Source organism: Oncorhynchus kisutch, linkage group LG1 (assembly GCF_002021735.2).
Source record: "Oncorhynchus kisutch isolate 150728-3 linkage group LG1, Okis_V2, whole genome shotgun sequence".
NCBI lineage: Eukaryota > Metazoa > Chordata > Actinopteri > Salmoniformes > Salmonidae > Oncorhynchus > Oncorhynchus kisutch.
Genome location: NC_034174.2, coordinates 68619862 through 68637746, shown reverse-complemented (window position 1 = coordinate 68637746; position 17885 = coordinate 68619862). Strand labels below are relative to the sequence as shown.

The 17885-nt window shown below is 41.5% G+C and overlaps 1 protein-coding gene across 3 annotated transcripts in view; it reads right to left on the bottom strand.

Moving 5' to 3' along the window:
* The window catches only part of LOC109888412 (VPS10 domain-containing receptor SorCS1), a 140272-nt gene that overhangs the window by 24596 nt on the left and 97791 nt on the right, over nt 1–17885 (bottom strand). For all 3 annotated transcript variants that reach the window (XR_004210938.1, XM_031831340.1, XM_031831337.1), the window contains exons 5-10: nt 9687–9760; nt 7425–7489; nt 6333–6451; nt 5919–6008; nt 3733–3912; nt 719–865 (exon numbers count right to left, since the gene is read on the bottom strand). Coding sequence is in view for 2 of the 3 variants with exons in the window: in XM_031831340.1 (XP_031687200.1) it covers nt 719–865; nt 3733–3912; nt 5919–6008; nt 6333–6451; nt 7425–7489; nt 9687–9760 (675 nt within the window). In the remaining variant the exon portion in view is untranslated. The remainder of the gene's footprint in view (nt 1–718; nt 866–3732; nt 3913–5918; nt 6009–6332; nt 6452–7424; nt 7490–9686; nt 9761–17885) is intronic.

Below are 17885 nucleotides of genomic sequence, written 5' to 3'. Positions count from 1 at the left end.
TTTAGAGGTTTATTAAAAGGCTGACATTTTCTGACAAATGACTGCATCATACTGGGTGAAGGCGAGGTGCGCTATTGAATCACTAATTACTTTATCAAAGGGTAATTATTTTGGGGTGTATTAAGGAAGCTAAAAAGGGGCTATGCTCTACCCCTTGGCTGACTGGGACCTGTATCTATAATATACACTGTAATAAAGCTGACCATTAGAGCACATCTGTGTTACTTTTAGACGGCCAGCACACTTAACTATTAGAAAGACCCCGAATAGAGTTGATATCCACAAACACAGCAAAGGTCTCAACTTTGGCCACTGAAAGTAGCTACTAGCTAGCAGGAACAATCAACACCCAAGTCTGTGGAGAAACAAAGAAAAGAAGAGCATAGTCTGTCTCTCTCTTTATCCCTCTCTCTCTTTCTGACATCTCCAGCTCTAAACGTGAGATCAGTTTATTGGACTGGATCAAAACCAAAATGGCTGACCTTTCAGCTCCGCTAGCTTCCCCCGCTGCACAACCTCCGGAGCGCTCAGCTTTGACGAGCAGTGCTCTTTCAGAGCTCTATCCCCCTCCTTTAACACCGCGGCAACGGCCCGGCTCAGTCAACTTCTGACAAGGCCCCGTTGACAAGTCCAACAGTGTTATGACGTGTGTGTGTATCCATGTGTGTTTGGTACGTGCGTGCATCTGTTTGTGTGGTGTGTGTGTGTGTGTCCTCACTAGTTCACAGCGGATGCTGTTGCCCCTCAGGTCAGCAGTGGGAGCCTGCAGGAGCCTCCAGTCTCTCCCTCTGTTGTAGGTGATGTAAGTCTTCACCACGTTGTCCGTCTTCTTGTTGGCGAGGAACATCCCTTTTATTCCCGCCACCTAGGAGATAGAGGTCAGGGAAAACATGTCTGGAAGAGGTAATTTTTCTATTAAATCAAATCAAATTTATTTATATAGCCCTTCGTACATCAGCTGATATCTCAAAGTGCTGTACAGAAACCCAGCCTAAAACCCCAAACAGCAAGCAATGCAGGTGTAGAAGCACGGTGGCTAGGAAAAACTCCCTAGAAAGGCCAATACCTAGGAAGAAACCTAGAGAGGAACCAGGCTATGTGGGGTGGCCAGTCCTCTTCTGGCTGTGCCGGGTGGAGATTATAACAGAACATGGCCAAGATGTTCAAATGTTCATAAATGACCAGCATGGTCGAATAATAATAAGGCAGAACAGTTGAAACTAGAGCAGCAGCACAGTCAGGTGGAAGTTGAAACTGGAGCAGCAGCATGGCCAGGTGGACTGGGGACAGATCCTGCTATCGGCGCCAAATTGTAGCTCATCTAAAAATGAGCGGTTACTTCAAGGAAGGTTCTGGACCTATTTCTAGGGAAATGGTCAGACACATTGTTCTCAACTGAAAGTGGTCTTATGGTACTTTTTTTGGCTTTTCTTAACATAAAAAGTGCCAAATGTAAGTTTGTTATGAACAAAATACGAGACCAGTCTGTCTCACCAAGATAATGGATGAGGGTTAAAAATACCTGACTAATATTACGCATTGCTTATCTTGTAATACAAACATATATTATATGGTGTTTAGCGAGATGTTATCACGCTTTTTAATGGTTGTATGATGTTTGTGTGCAACGCCAGAGGGGATCTACTGTAATGTGCTCTGCTTAATGCAGGAGATATTATTGTGATACAGATGTCGGATCTTAATTAGACCTATAATGTCGCAGCAAAATAACCCAGCAGGAAGAGGATTTGAATGTTTAGTCCATGATGTTGCTTGATCGGTGGTTAGGCTGTTGGCTGGCGAAAAGTAAGCTACATAAACCTGTGTTAGTCCTGGTTTTCAGTTCATTTATGTCAATCACAAAGCTCATCTGCATTTTCTGCAGTGCAGGAATATTCTCAGCAACAAGAGAGAGATCAAATTAAGATCCGACATCTGTAACACAATCATATCTCCCTTATTAAGCAGAGCACAATATATTATGATGCACATTACAGTAGATCCCCTCTGGCGTTGCACACAAACATCCTATAGCCATAAAAGCGTGATAACATCTCGCTAAAAGCCATTTATCGTCTAGACTCTAGAGACTGTAGTAAGATATGGGTGTCCTACGTTAATCTGACTTGGGGGCTTGGGAAATAACTCTGAATATGAAATTGAGTTGAAGTCCACATGTGCATCTGCCAAGCACTCCCTTCTCGTCAATAATTGACAGATACTTCAATCTCGCCTGGAGCTCAGATTTTAGCATATGCTGTGTTTCGGGTCCCCGACCCCAATCAAGGGACTGGATTTGATTCTATCGCCGATCGCAAGGCCAAATGAGGGGTTTAGACACGGCTGGTATATCATCAACAGCCTAATTATTGGATTTTCCATGGAGCTGATATCCATTCAGAGCTGCTATTTTCTTCCCTGGCAATCTGGTGTACAGCGGGCCCCTCGTTTGTATCAGGTATGTAAGCTAATGTCTGCAGTTACTCATCAAAGAAAAGAATGTGCACGTCAGCAGTTTGAAACTGCTTCTGTGTTCATTCCAAAGCGCCTTTGAAAATGGAACAGCAACTCGGTTTACTTCCAAAAGTGACAGGAGATTACTTGATTCTCTACACCTCCTGGTTCTTAAACTCTCCCACATTGGTTGCTAGTCAATATAATCTAATATTACTGGAGTAGGTAATAGAGAGAATAGAATAGGTCTATTTGGGAAGATTGCATTGAAACGAGGCTGTTTGATGGTTATTATCAGTGATATATTCATTCCATCTGTCAACTGTGTGATTGGAAATCATTCAATACACCTTGTACTTGGGGGTCGAACACCTTGAAATTGTGTAGTTTGTACTTCTTGCCAACATTCGATATCATGGCCCCACAGGGACGCCAGACTTCAAAGCCTACTATAGGCCTGGCCTATATACTGTACCACTAGAGTATACTAGTGTATAGTATATACATACTCTAGTGGTATAGGTGTTCCAGAGCATAGCTCCAGAGGCAACATTTCACTTCCGGTCTCAGGGACGATGAAGGCAATTGGTATCTCAAGGCTACACTCTCTTGCAAACCACCCGTTTCTAACATTACATGCCACCCTGTCGACCTGCATGTGTATTAACCTTTTCTCCAGTGTATTTACAGATCAATCATGACATTAAGCTCCTTCACCACACTCCTGCCTTGTTTACAGTAAATTCACTGTATACATATACAAATATTTTATTTTAATACATACATACATACATACATATTCACAGTATTCTTATTTTATTGAGACCGAGATCGGTAGAGATGAGGAGACAGAGAGGGAGGAAGATTCAGAGAAGCAGCGGAGCCAGGATGACGTATTGGTGCTGCAGGCATCAGTGTTACCCACACAAACAGGTACATCTACCTGATCTCCAGTATATTTACTGTGTACATGTACAGGAGGTCTATCATGACGTTGTATATTTACCTCACGCAGGTCAATTATGATGTTGTAAATTTACCTCATACAGGTCTATCATGACGTTGTATATTTACCTCATACAGGTCGGTCATGACGTTGTATATTTACCTCGTACAGGTCTATCATGACGTTGTATATTTACCTCGTACAGGTCTATCATGACGTTGTATATTTACCTCATACAGGTCTATCATGACGTTGTATATTTACCTCATACAGGTCTATCATGACGTTGTATATTTACCTCATACAGGTCTATCATGACGTTGTATATTTACCTCATACAGGTCTATCATGACATTGCCCTCGTGCCCCATGCTGCTGACTACGTTCTCCAGGGCCAGGGTGTAGAAGACCCCTCCAGTCTCTGACACGTACAGGTTGTAGGTGTCGTTCTGGTTCCACTCCTGCACCGCCGCAACCACCCGGTTCTCATCCGTACTGATCACATGCAGATCCTAGCAGAGAAAGAACGTCAGCGGGTTACATTTGACATTAAGTTGCATATATACTGTATCATGTCATTAATTACAGACTAATATACATAGAGTGTACAAAACATTAGGAACACCTGCTCTTTCCATGACAGACTGACCAGGTGAAAACTTATCCCTTATTGATGTCACTTGTTAAATCCACTTCAAATCATTGTATATGAAGGGAGAAGACAGGTTAAAGAGGGTTTAAAAGCATTGAGAAAATGGAGACAAGGATTGTGAATGTGTGATATTGAGGGTGAATAGGAAATAGAAAAGATGTGTGCCTTTGAACAGGGTATGGTAGTAGATGCCAGCCGCACCGGTTTGCGTCAAGAGTTTTTCCACGCTCAACAGTTTCCTTTGTGTATCAAGAATGGTCCACCCACCGCCCAAAAGATATCCAGCCAACTTGACACAACGGTGGGAATCATTGGCGTCAACATGGGCCAGTATCCCTTGGAAATGCTTTCGACACCTTGTGGAGTCCATGCCATGGTGAATTGAGCAACTCAATATTAGGAAGGTGTTCTTAATGTTTGGTACACTGAGTAAAATGAACATTTAAATTAATCATTTTTACAGCGATTTTGTTTCATTACAATTCAATAATTAGCTGGTAACATTTCAATTAGATTGCATTGGTGAAACAATCAGGTTTAATTAATGTCATGCAGGCCAACTGTAATTTCCGTTACACAATAAAATAATTACACAATAGTAATTACAGTGAAATTACACTGGAATGAACAACTTAATGAAGAGAGTATCAAGCAACACAGACTCAAACGTCCAATTTGAAAATCCCCAATATAATTATCAAATTACAGAGGTGATGCAGTCTGTAACTCTCAAAATGTACAACTTGCACCTCCTTTTCACCAGTAAGGTAACAGAAAAACAATCTACTGCTTCAGAAATATATTAGTGCAAGTGACCCGATACCATCTCTAACTACTGTAGCTCCCCCATGGAGATGATCATCCAACCCTGACAACTTTTGCATGCATCTACCCATTTAGAATGCATTCTATTAAACCCAGTACATAATCACAAGAAAATAACAAATTATAATCGAATCTAACCTCTCCCTTGATTAACCTGAAACATTGACACTTTGAATCGGTTTTGATTTCCATGTACCCACAATCAACGCCTGTTAATAGTAATATGTCAACGAGTGTATTACAGTGGCCTTTCGAGAACCTCCGTCTACCCAATTTACCATCCCACCCCCACTGGGTTTAATAATCATAAGAATAAATCAGTATCAGACCTCATTTTCACAAACATAACTCCAGCGAGGAGGATATTACACTTATTAACTTGAATTGTGTGCTTGTCGGCCCGCACTAACACAGAGGGACACAAGCTGTTCTCGCTAGTGAATTTCATCTACCTCTGGCTACGCCTGCAACACCTCAGTGTGGAGAGAGAAAGAGAGAGAGAGAGCGAGAGCGATTAGGATGGCCCATGGCTTGATTGAATAAAACATGTTTAATTGTCAACGGAGAGGCGGGAAGGCCACAAGAGAGGCCACAGGCATATAGCTGCATTGAATAACAATGCCAGAAACAATGGCAGTTGGTTTTGGCCTCAGTTCACTCATAAATAACAAAGAGATGCTGGGTAGAAAGCTACCGGTGTTGTTTCCAGTATTGGTCTCATGATGGCTTAGGTTTGAATTCCCATAGAGGTTATTCTTTTGATGCAAAGGTAGGTTGAATCATAGATATATATCCACTGGACCGGAGTCTGGTCGAGTGGGTAACACTCTCGCTTCCGGAACCATATACTTCCTCCTACAGCAGGGATCCCGGTTTGTTCCCGGCATGAGCCCTAGACACTTCTGCACCCTCTACTCTGTCTTCCTGCTTCTGTTCTCCCTACTCTGTCTTCCTGCTTCTGTTCCCTCTACTCTGTCTCCCTGCTTCTATCCTGGAATGTTGATCGACCTTTGCGTGACCATGTGTGTCTGTGGGTTATACCTTAGGCAAGGTGTATTTGGGTAGCTTCATGGGTGTGAAGACTTCCCGCATGGCTGACACGTAGTAGATTGGACGCCCACCAGTTGACACCTGCAGGTCATGAAACCATTGAATGAAAAAAAAATGCATTCAAGATATACGACCCATCAAGCATACTACATACTGAAGCCCTGATTAATATAATGTTATAATACATTTCCAATAAATGTATTACTCTTCTCTTACACACACCTTTGAATTACATCAATAAAACACATTCATCAGTAAAACGCCCAATCCCAAAAATACATAATAGCCTTAAAATAAACACTTAAGAGTAATATGATCTTCAACATTTCTGATAATCCTACTACACGTTCTCTTACACACACACACCTCTGTTCTGGTTCAGGTCAGATATGGGCAATTACCTACCTGGACAAACACATACTCGTCTTGCACCACAAGGGAATTGGGGTCAATGTAGCCAGGGAACGGCTTGCCCTTATTGGCCTCGGTGCAGTTCTGCAGCTTGCAGGTGACGTACAGCGCCTCTGCACACACGGAGAGAAGAAACCGCAGCCATTGAACCAATGATCATATTAGCCAATGGGGGACAGGCAGCCTTCACCGCGAGCTCGTCTTCCATCAGGTGTCTCACATTAATTGCATCAATAAAGTGGCGAGCAAAAAGCGAGGGGAAAGTGGATGGTGGACCAGAGAGGCCAATTGCTTTCTTTCCCCTCAACAGCGGTGTGAGGTGGGGAGCGAGGTGTGGGACTGTCTGTCCCTGTGTGTTAGGCTTCAGCTAACTATGTTGTCTGGTTTACACAGTGAGCCGCGTGATCAATGGTGATGGCCATACAGGGGCAAGGCTTGCGCTGTCACAAGGGTGTCTGTATCTGCGGCAGCTGCTAACTGGGGGTGATTCTGCCACTCCAGCCAAAAGGATGGGTTTTTTTTTGCTTTCTGTCAGGGATTAAGAGGGGAGTTTCTATTTTTGTCTATTGAGTTAGTTGAGGACCGGGGAGAATACCCCTTGAGTTTTGAGAGATGTATCCCCAGTACAATGGCGTAGATTAACTAGGAGCTGTGTATGTCATGTCCTCCATATCGGTCTCAAGCTTTTGACGTTGGGATACATTGTAACTATAACATGTTCACGAGAGTAGAAAAACATCAACTGTGAATTGGTATTGTATCATGCATATTGAGTCACTGTATCAGGTAGATCCATTCAAATGAATTCTGTTCTGCCAAACCATGGACAGGTGGCCATTGGGTTTCCATCGATTCCATTGACATTCAGAATGTTGAACATCGGGATCAATCTGGTTTTAAAGGCATTCTAATATATGCATTACTTTTCTCAATTGTCATTGTGTGTCCCCCACGCCTTTAAATTGTGTGGCCCATTGCCCATCATATCCTCTCAATCCCTTTCACTTTAGTTCAAGGCCCATGGTACAGTAGAGACACCAGAAAACTGAGGAACAGAGCAGGAACTCTGAAAATTGAATTACTCACGTCCTTCAGAGATGATGGTTTCCAGGTGAATTAAGCCCGGTTCTTTGTCTAAACCCGTTTTTGACCTGCGAGGGAAAAGACACATTTCTTTCAGGTACATCACTATTCTTTAGACAGAAGGATATCACTGATGCTACCAAGCCTATACTTACCTTCTTATAACCGGACATTGCTTGTCAGATAAATTCAGAACACTTAGGGAAAATGACAATTGCCAGAAACTTCAAGGGCCCCAGGCTATACCCCTGTGGAACACCTCAAAAGGTTGTACATTGAGGTAAAAAGGAAAAACTACCTCAGGTGTTGTGTGTGATGTTTCCGTGTTCAAGGCAAAACCTTACGAAACTGCCCTTACTTTCCTGACAGACTGATGGGGAACACATCCTGACATCATTAGTAAGAGGGAATGTAATTGATTTGCTTGCTCAGAACGCCTGCAGACACGATGCAGCTACACAAAATCATTACAAGCCTTAAATATTTACTAAAAGGAAATCAGAGGGATATCGTCATAGAGCAAAGGAGACAGCACACAAAGAGAAAGGATATCACACACAGAGCCCACTCCCCGATCTTAATTATGGCAGTTTATCGGTATTGGCAATAAAACGCATCATCTCTAGTTCTCCCTCTCCCTCACTCACTCTTCAGTTTAAAAACTAAGGATGAACAACCATTCTTTAAGCTCACCTATTTCAAGTCTCAGACTGTACTAGAGGGTGATTTTGAACCTTCAGCATCTACAATGTGAGAAGATGTAAGGGGGCAGTAATAATGATTTTACGTTTCATTAGCTGTGATGTTGTCTCCCTTGAGACTAGTGGTAAAAATTAGAAGGATTGTCATGAGATGGAGCTCTTGCCTCACATAAAAAAAACTCAGAGGATGTGATCTATACATGTGATCCAGATTCTAGATGAAAATCTGCACACAACTGGCAGGTTGACGTTTTTTGGGAAGAGTCCTGTCCTCGAGTCAGAAATTAGCGATTTCCACTTGATGGGTCAGCTGCAACGTCAAAATTGGCTATATTGTAAAAATGCATTAGCTCTTTGGTCTAATTTAATGTTAGGGTTAGGCATCAGGGTTAGCAGTGTGGCTGTGCTAGCGGACAATCTACAAAGCTGCCTCTAGAACAAGATTCATGTCGAAAAATGTTAACCTGCTCACGACTGTGCCTTTTCTTTTTAACTACAATGGTCTGATTCAGAAAGGAAGTTTCCCAAAACCTTATTAACAGGGTTCACACAGTTCTAAAAATACATCTCACTCACTCAAGGAGTGCAGAAGCAAACCCTCTAGGCATCCTCCTCCCAGAACTGCTGAGCTTGTTACCCCCGACAGTTTCGCTCAACAAAAGATTTTTTTATATACATCCGACTTAAGCCAGTTGTGTTAAAAATGACTGGATTTGACAGTTCGTGTCTGGCAGACGTGGGACCAGCTACGAAGTAGAACAGATGGAGAACAGAGGAGGAGAACAAGAAACGAAACAGTAGAAGGAAGATCAAATCCCGGCAGAATACAGATAGAAGACGAGAGCATTCTCATGGGGTGGATTTGACTGACACGGTTAAGTAAGGTCATGCTTTCGAAAGACTTAGGGCTATATGGTTCAAACAGAAGATCTAAATCAAACTACAATGCTCTTTTTATCAAGTATTATCAAGGACTGCTGTATCCCATGACGGAGAAGTTCATAAAAAAGAATAATGAATATATTTTTGCAGCATTAAATTGTACAAAGTAATTCATGCATATCCAAATCCAAATTAACATTCCAAATGTAACTCCAAAACCTTGGATATAACCTTGCTTTAGGAATAACATTGAACAGGACCCTCCAGAGCTCCAACAGGTCTGACTGAAATCACAAAACTCCATCCAAAATCCAACTCGTGTGTTGACTACTCGGTCTGTTCACATCCCCTTGTTCACTAGCCACGCTCGACCAAACGAAGACCACGTCGTTAGCCGCATACCAAATGCTGAACCATTCAGCACAGTGAGTTCACTAACAAGCCCTAATGGGCCGCTGCATTCGTTAGAAGTCTGAACCTCTTTGGATTGTTAGTACCTTACTATCTCATGTTGAGAGAGAACAGGCGCAGACACATCAATAATTGTAATGCAAAGAAGAGGATTCACTCTGGCATATCTCCTTCCATTTAGAACGTGGAAAGACCAAAAAAAGGATTTCAATGTATAGTTAGTCTGGACATTAGGAAAGTTGGGAAGAAGGTTATAGGTTGCTGTGCTTACCAGTAGAATCGATTGGGGGCCACCCTCTCATGGACAAGTTGCCACCTCCTTCCAAACTCCACCGAGCTGTACAGCTGTGGGGAGAAAGCCGGTGGGACTTACATACTGTATTGAGTCATACAAGACAGATGAAATGAATACTGTAAAATAAACATTCAGCACAAACCCTAAAAGTCCAGGTAGTTGACTTTAATTCAAATAGTTTAGCATTTTCCCATTACAGTCAATGTGATACAATATGAGCATAACTCGTTATATAATTTGTCCTGTTCACTTCACAAATAATGTTCACTTACACCTCCGTAGGAAAAATTGCTCTCGAGTTCATTTACATTCTTGAGAAGCTATGTTACCTACCATTACTTAAGGTTTGTAACAAGGTCTTTACACAATGGTCTTCAAATAGTCTTCAAAGAACACCAGTGAAGGCCAACCACTACGGTCTTCAGTCCACAACACATACTAACACCACAAGGGGGCAACAAAAATGTGCCTCAGAAGAATCACCAGAACAGGGCTGAAGCTGAGGACACGATCTGTCAATTCTCCACACATTCCTTCCATGTGAAAACCCCACACACATTCCCAGGTTAAATATGAAGCTGTAAAATGGATTGTGGTATGGTGAGGGTGTCATCGTGCTGGAGATATGGCTACATACTCCTAACAAGGCTAGAGATCAGCGGGGGGGGGCTGATGGATTTGTGTGTGGTGGGGAGCCTAGCAGGGGAGCCGTGGCACAGCCGGTGGTCTCAATGTGAGCTTTGTTTCGCTAGTCAGCACTTCGGTAGGTTGCTGAGATATCCCAATCACTACTGAGAGCTGCTACACAGAGATGGTTCTCACACACACACACACACACACACGCACACACGCACCACAGTCTCTATCGGTAGATGGTATGAGCTGAGGGGGGATTCTTTCAAGAAACAGGAGAGCTTATTTGGGGAAGGAAGCATGGTACAATTGAATATCCTGAATAAGCATAGAATAAATGCCTTTTGTTTGCTTCTTTTTTCACTATCAGTATTTTTTTTCTTACTAACTGGTTACTGTGAACTATCCAAGGTAATTACATGAATAATGTCAATATCGGGCTGTGTTTTGTTTGTTGTTTTTTTTTAGCTTAATTTGTTTACTGCTGTCCAGCCAATGAGGCGCAAACCTTGTGAGAATGGTCAAGTTGTGAAAGTTTGGATGTGGTATTTTTTTTTTTTTTACAAAAACAGCTGCGACAGCGAAGCCAAATTATGTATTAGTTTACTGATTACAGCGGAGAAGTCAACGAGGCGTAAGACTTTATTTAATTGTTTTAGTTTGTGGACTATTTCCATTTTAAATGTGAGCGATCAAGCATAACATGCAAACAGTAATTTATTAACGGCCGACTGAATGGTGATACTGTTTGTTTATATTTGTTAATTTTTTTAAATTGTAGTTATTTACTCTTTCCTGAAGGGTGAAGGCCTCAGTTAACAGACCTCAATATCAGCACATTTTCATTCAAATAATCCCCTTGACAATTATTGTTATTCAATTGATAATCATATTTAATTAAACTAATCCGAACCACTATTAAAGCCAAGGTGAATTGCAGGCATTTGAACTGTACTGAAATGATGTTCCATTACTTAAGGTTTGTAACAAGGTCTTTACACAATTGGTCTTCAAAGAACACCAGTGAAGGCCAACCACTACGGTCTTCAGTCCACAACACATACTAACACCATTTGTAACATCATTAACCATTCCATAACATTAGATCACGTAGAACACGTTACTATGCTTGTACTGTACTGCATGTACTATACAGTCTGTTCCTTCCATACCATATGTGCCATATCAAATATCTGCCTATTCTGGCCACAGAACATGGTCAATATATTTCTATGTCAATACATGGCAGTGGAAAATGTGAATAGTGCTATTTGAACTGAGCTACGACTTTCATAAGGAACAGAGTTGAATTAAACAGATGCAAGAAGAAGGGGTAGAGAGGCAGGAAATCACTCTGGCTAATTAGCTAACCCCCACAGTGAGGTTGTCTCTCAAATTGCACCCTATTCCCTAGTTAGTGCAATCATTTTAACCAGGGCCCATATGGATCTGGTCAAACGTAGTGCATCATATAGGGAATAGGGTGCCATTTGAGACACGAGTGTGTTAGCACTTAGTCAGGCAAGTCGGAGAGGAGGGAGAGTGAGAGGGATTTGTACATTGAAATACGGACTGGCTAGAGAGCCAGTTCCTCAATCTAGGAAATGCCAAGGAGGAATAGCTCCAAGGCACCGTAGAGAGTAAATAAAGAGAAGGGGAAAGACGGGAGCAGGAGAGAAAGGGAGGGAGGGAGAGTGTGAGAGATTGAGATTTAAAGGGTGAGAAGGAGAGAGAGTGAGATTAAAATAGACAGAGAGAGAAAGGCAGAGATAAAGAGAAAAGTCAAGAAAGTGGAGGGTGAGGGTGTATAGAGCCTAGCATATATATATATATATATATATATATATATATATATATACACACACACACATACATACATACACACACATACATACACTACCAGGTGCATCCTATAACAGCAGCAAAAAACCTCCCGAAGTACAATAAGCATCTCCCCTGGAAACAGTATTCTTATTATTTATCAGATGGGAAATATTAGGCCCAAATGGCTCTGGCTGCAAGCAAGGCATTTTATTCATGTTAATGGTCATTCTCAAAATGGCTATATATCGCAGGTCTGGAATATATCTTTTACCTTCTCTCTTGTCCCAGTAGTTCACCGACAGTTACCATCACAAGACACGTGTCTCATATATTAGATTATTATTCATTCGATAAAAATATGCACTTCATTCCCTTAGACTCAATTAATATCGATCAATTATAAGCAATGTTTATATGTTTGTCTGATTCATCAGGCTTAAATGGGGATATCAAATCCCTGAGTCGTGGAGAAAAGGTATTAGTCAAACCATTGGTATAAGGGTACACAATGCACGTTTAACCTTTGTAAAGGTGCTTATGACTGTTTATCGGGGTTCGCCGCTGTTGGTTTTGCTTTCTCAGCAAGTTATTGGAAGGAATGCCGTGCCTACATTTAACAGACAAGGAGTTTAAAGGGAAATCTACTTCCTATTCATCATCTCCAGCACCACCCCAACATTAACATATGTGAAAATGGCACGTTCCTATCTGTTGTAGTAAAAACAATAGAGAAAGATTAGTCTTTCCAAGGACATCAACCAATTAGTAGATCATTAGTAGGCAATTAGTTGGCAATGCCTTCTCACAATTGGTCACACGATGCACATCTTCCCTTTTATATATATTTTTTTACTACAAAACATTTGTCAAACATGTTGATGTTGCGGGTGGTGCTGGAGATGATGAATTTGAAGTTTAAAAATTGTGAAGTTTCCTTTTAAGGGAATTCGGTATTGGTCCTCAAAAGTATGTTGAGTGCATGGCACTATACAGTGCATTTGGAAAGTATTCAGACCCTTTCCCCTTTTCCACATTTTGTCATGTTACAACGTTATTCTAAAATGGATACAAAAAAAATTCCCCCTCAATCAATCTACACACAATACCCCATATTGACAAAGCTGAAAAAAACTATTTAATCAATTTTAGAACAAGGCTGTAACGTAAAAAAATGTGGAAATAGTCAAGGAGCCTGAATACATTTTGAATGCGCTGTATATGGAGTACATGGCTCTATATACGGCTTTGGTCTCAGCCACAATAACTGCATTTATTCAAGTATGAGCAAATCAGTTTGAGCAAGTTATGACTAATTGACTTCGCCACTCAGTTGAACTTAAACATATTACACAGTCTAGTGTCATTATGTCAACAATCAACCCACTTCGTGTGAATGCTACTCGCTTTCAGGAAAGTTCAGGGCTACATTCAGGCCTACTTTTAGCTTACATCCATAGACACCAGTCAAGTCTCTTAACTCGTCTAATCTCTCTCTCTCTTTGTAATATCTGAATATGAGTAATGAGTCAGACAATAGCCTCTCGCCATGGTTACGCCACTCAATCACCGGCAGAGGAAATAGTCCAACTGATGCTGCCTCACCCCTCACTCTCACCCTCCCCCTGACTCATAACAGCTCACCTTGTTTTGATGTCTGACAGAGGGCAAAACCGACAGAAGACAGGAAAGCCTCTGATGACAAAAGAGAAAGTAACTAGCTGCCAAATACAGTAGTTAAGTGATCTCTCGCTCTCTGTGTGTGTGTGTGTTCTAGAAGTCCCTCAATCTAGGACATGCAAATAATGAGGAGAAATAGCTCTAAGGGCCCACTGCAAGAGAAATGAAGGAAAGGGGAAAGACAGGAGTAGGGGAGAGGGAGTGAGGAAGGAATGGAGGGCAGTAGAGAGGTTGCCTGACGACTCAAACAGAATTATTCCGCTGCTCGTCTAAGACTGCCATCGTTGAAGCCATTTGCAGTGATGTCAAAATGAGGGGTGTTGTACATAACAATGTCATCAGTGATTGGATCTTTTCTAACCAATCAGGTTATCAAAGCCAGTATTCAAACCCACTGCTTTACCCACGTGTGTTCTGGCTCTGGCCCAACCCATAGGTTTCTGGGACCAATCAAAATGGTTAGTATTCGTTTGCATTCAAGAAATTGTCGGGGAGGGGCTCGTGTTCAGACTAATAAGAATGAACGGAGAATGAACTAACGCTCGTGGGCGTGGCGTAGCATTTATCTGGAGCAAGGAGTCTGGGTAATCAGGTAAGTAGAGAGGGGGGGCGGTAGGTAAGGAGAGAGTGAGCGATTGAGTTTAAAAGAAAGGAAGAGGGAAAGATTGAGAGAGAACGAGAGGGCGCACATATATTAAACCTGTATGCTGTATACACAGTGTACAAAACATTTTGAACACCTGCTCTTTCCATGACAGACTGACCAGGTGAAAGCTATGATCCCTTATTGATGTCACTTGTTAAATCCACTTCAATCAGAGTAGATGAAGCAGAGGAGACAGGTAAAAAAAATATTTTAAGCTATGAGACAATTGAGACATGGATCTTGTATATGTGCCATTCAGAGGGTGAATGGGCAAGACAAAAGAGTTGTGCTCTTTTTTTAACCTTTATTTAACTAGGCAAGTCAGTTAAGAACAAATTCTTATTTTCAATGATGGCCTAGGAACAGTGGTTAACTGCCTGTTCAGGTGCAGAACGACAGATTTGTACCTTGTCAGCTCAGGGATTTGAACTTGCAACCCTCCGGTTACTAGTCTAACGCTCTAACCACTAGGCTACCCTGACACCCCTTGAATGGGGTTTGGTCATAGCTGCCAGGCGCACCGGTTTGTGTCAAGAACGGCAATGCTGCTGGGTTTTTCATGCTCAACAGTTTCCTGTGTGTAGCAAGAATGGTCCATCACTCAAAGGACATCCAGAAAACTTGAAAACCGTGGGAAACATTGGCGTCAACATGGGCCGGCATCCCTGTAGAATGATTCTGACACCTTGTAGAGTTCATGCCCTGACAAATTGAGGCTGTTCTGAGGACCAAAGTGGGAGGGGGCAGGGGTTTGCTTCAACTCAATATTAGGAAGATGTTCTTAATGTTTTGTACACTCAGTGTATATGCATGGCCAGGTGCATCTTATAACTACAGCCAAACACCTCCCAAGGTACACTAAGTACCTCCTCAGGAAAAAGAAGAGAAACACTCATTATTTATCAGATGTAAAACATCAGGCCCAAATTGCTCTGGCTGCAAGCAAGGCATTTCATTAATGGTTTTGGTCATTCTCAAAATTGCTATAAATATATATCCTTTACCTATTACCATCTCTCGCCTCAGTAGTTCATCGGTAATTACCATCATCAGACAGCGTCTCATATATTAGACGTTTTTTTAATGTATTCTTAAAACGTATGCACTTCATTCCCTTGGACTAGAATGTTGATGATTAATCGCCACATCTTTTTTTTTATACCTTTGATGCCTTGCCCGAAAATACTGTAGGGGGATATCAAATCCCTGAGTCATGGAGAAAAGGAATTAGTCAAACCCTCGTCTAAGGGTATCTAATACACGTTTAACCTTTGTTAAGGTGCTTATGACTGTTTATCGGGGTTCACCTCTGTTGGTTTTGCTTTCCCCTAAAGTTATTGGAAGGATGCCGGGCCTACATTTAACAGATGAGGAGCTTAAGGGACTTAGGGATTCGTCCTCTAAAGTCCCCAAACTGCACCGGAAAATCCTCATGTAGGGCCACCTGAGCCACATATACAGTAGGACTCTATAAAGAATGTGGAGTATATTGAGTGTATGGTACTATATATGGGGAATATTGAGTGTACGTTATGGCACTATATTTGGAGTATGGCTCCATACACAGCAATATGTAGTAGATTGAGAATATGGCCCTACAGTTGAAGTCGGAAGTTTACATACACCTTAGCCAAATACATTTAAACTGAGTTTCTCACAATTCCTGACATTTCATCCGAGTAAAAATTCCCCTTTGCCACAACTTTGGAAGTATAATTGGAGTCATTGTCCATTTGGAAGACCCATTTGCGACCAAGCTTTAACTTCCAGACTGATGTCTTGAGATGTTGCTTCAATATATCCACATTCTTATCCTCCTCATGATGCCATCTATTTTTGCCATCTATTTTTTGTGAAGTGCACCAGTCCCTCCTGCAGCAAAGCACCCCCACAACATGATACTGCCACCCCGGTGCTTCACGGTTGGGATGGTTTCTTCCACTTACAGGCATCTCCCTTCTTCCTCCAAACATAGCGATGGTCATTATGGCAAAACAGTTCTATTTTTGTTTCATCAGACCAGAGGACATTTCTCCAAAAAGTATGATTTTTGTCCCCATGTGCAGTTGCAAACCATAGTCTGGTGGTTTTGGAACAGTGGCTTCTTCCTTGCTGAGGGGCCTTTCAGGTCATGTCGATATAGGACTAGTTTTTACTGTGGATATAGATATTTCTGTACCAGTTTCCTCCAGCATCTTTACCAGGTCCTTTGCTGTTGTTCTGGGATTGATATGCACTTTTTGCACCAAAGTACGTTCATCTCTTGGGAGACAGAACGTGTCTCCTTCCTGAGAGGTATGGCGGCTGCGTGGTCCCATGGTGTTTATACTTACATACTATTGTTTGTACAGATGAACGTGGTACCTTCAGGCATTTGGAAATTGCTCCCAAGGATGAACCAGATTTATGGAGGTCTACAATTTATTTTCTGAGGTCTAGGCTGATTTCTTTTGATTTTCCCATGATGTCAAGCAAGGAGGCACTGAGTTTGAAGGTAGGCCTTGAAATACATCCACAGGTGATACTGACATAAAATGATGTCAATTAGCCTATCAGAAGCTTCTAAAGCTATGACATAATTTCCTTGAAATGTCCAAGCTGTTTAAAGGCACAGTCAACTTAGTGTATGTAAACTTCTGACCCACTGGAATTGTGATACAGTGAATTATAAGTGAAATAATCTGTATGTAAACAATTGTTGGGAAAAGTACTTGTGTCATGCACAAAGTAGATGCCTAACCAACTTGTTAAAACTATAGTTTGTTAACAAGAAATTTGTGGAATGGTTGAAAAACGAGTTTTAATGAATCCAACCTAAGTGTATGTAAGGGAAGTCCCCCCTGAAATGGACAAAAATGAATGGCAAGTCATTGGCACCGGACAAACCATATACACATTGGTCAATACCACCCAATTGGACGTTTATTCATGCAAAGTTGATGGCAAATGTCATATGGCTATTGCCAGTTGTAACACTTCAAAAATCCAACAGGGGGTGAGTGCGCTCCACCGTGGTTTTTCATATTGGAAATGGACCTCAAGTCAACATCCAAAAAATGAAAAAAGTGCTTTCTGGACCGTTTTTCAAAATTCTTTCCATTTTTGTGTCAATTACACATGTATAAGAACTGTATCAACATACTTTTGTCCAATTTTATTAGCCCAATTTTTTTTTACATGCGCATAAGAAATATGTTTTGTCCATTTACAATGTGATTTCATAGGAAGTCAAAAGCCAAAAGTCAAAAATGTAAAATGTTGTAAAAAACTTCACACACCCTTAAAAAAGTGCTTTCTGGACCGTTTTTCAAAATTCTTTCCATTTTTGTGTCAATTACACATGTATAAGAACTGTATCAACATACTTTTGTCCAATTTTATTAGCCCAATTTTTT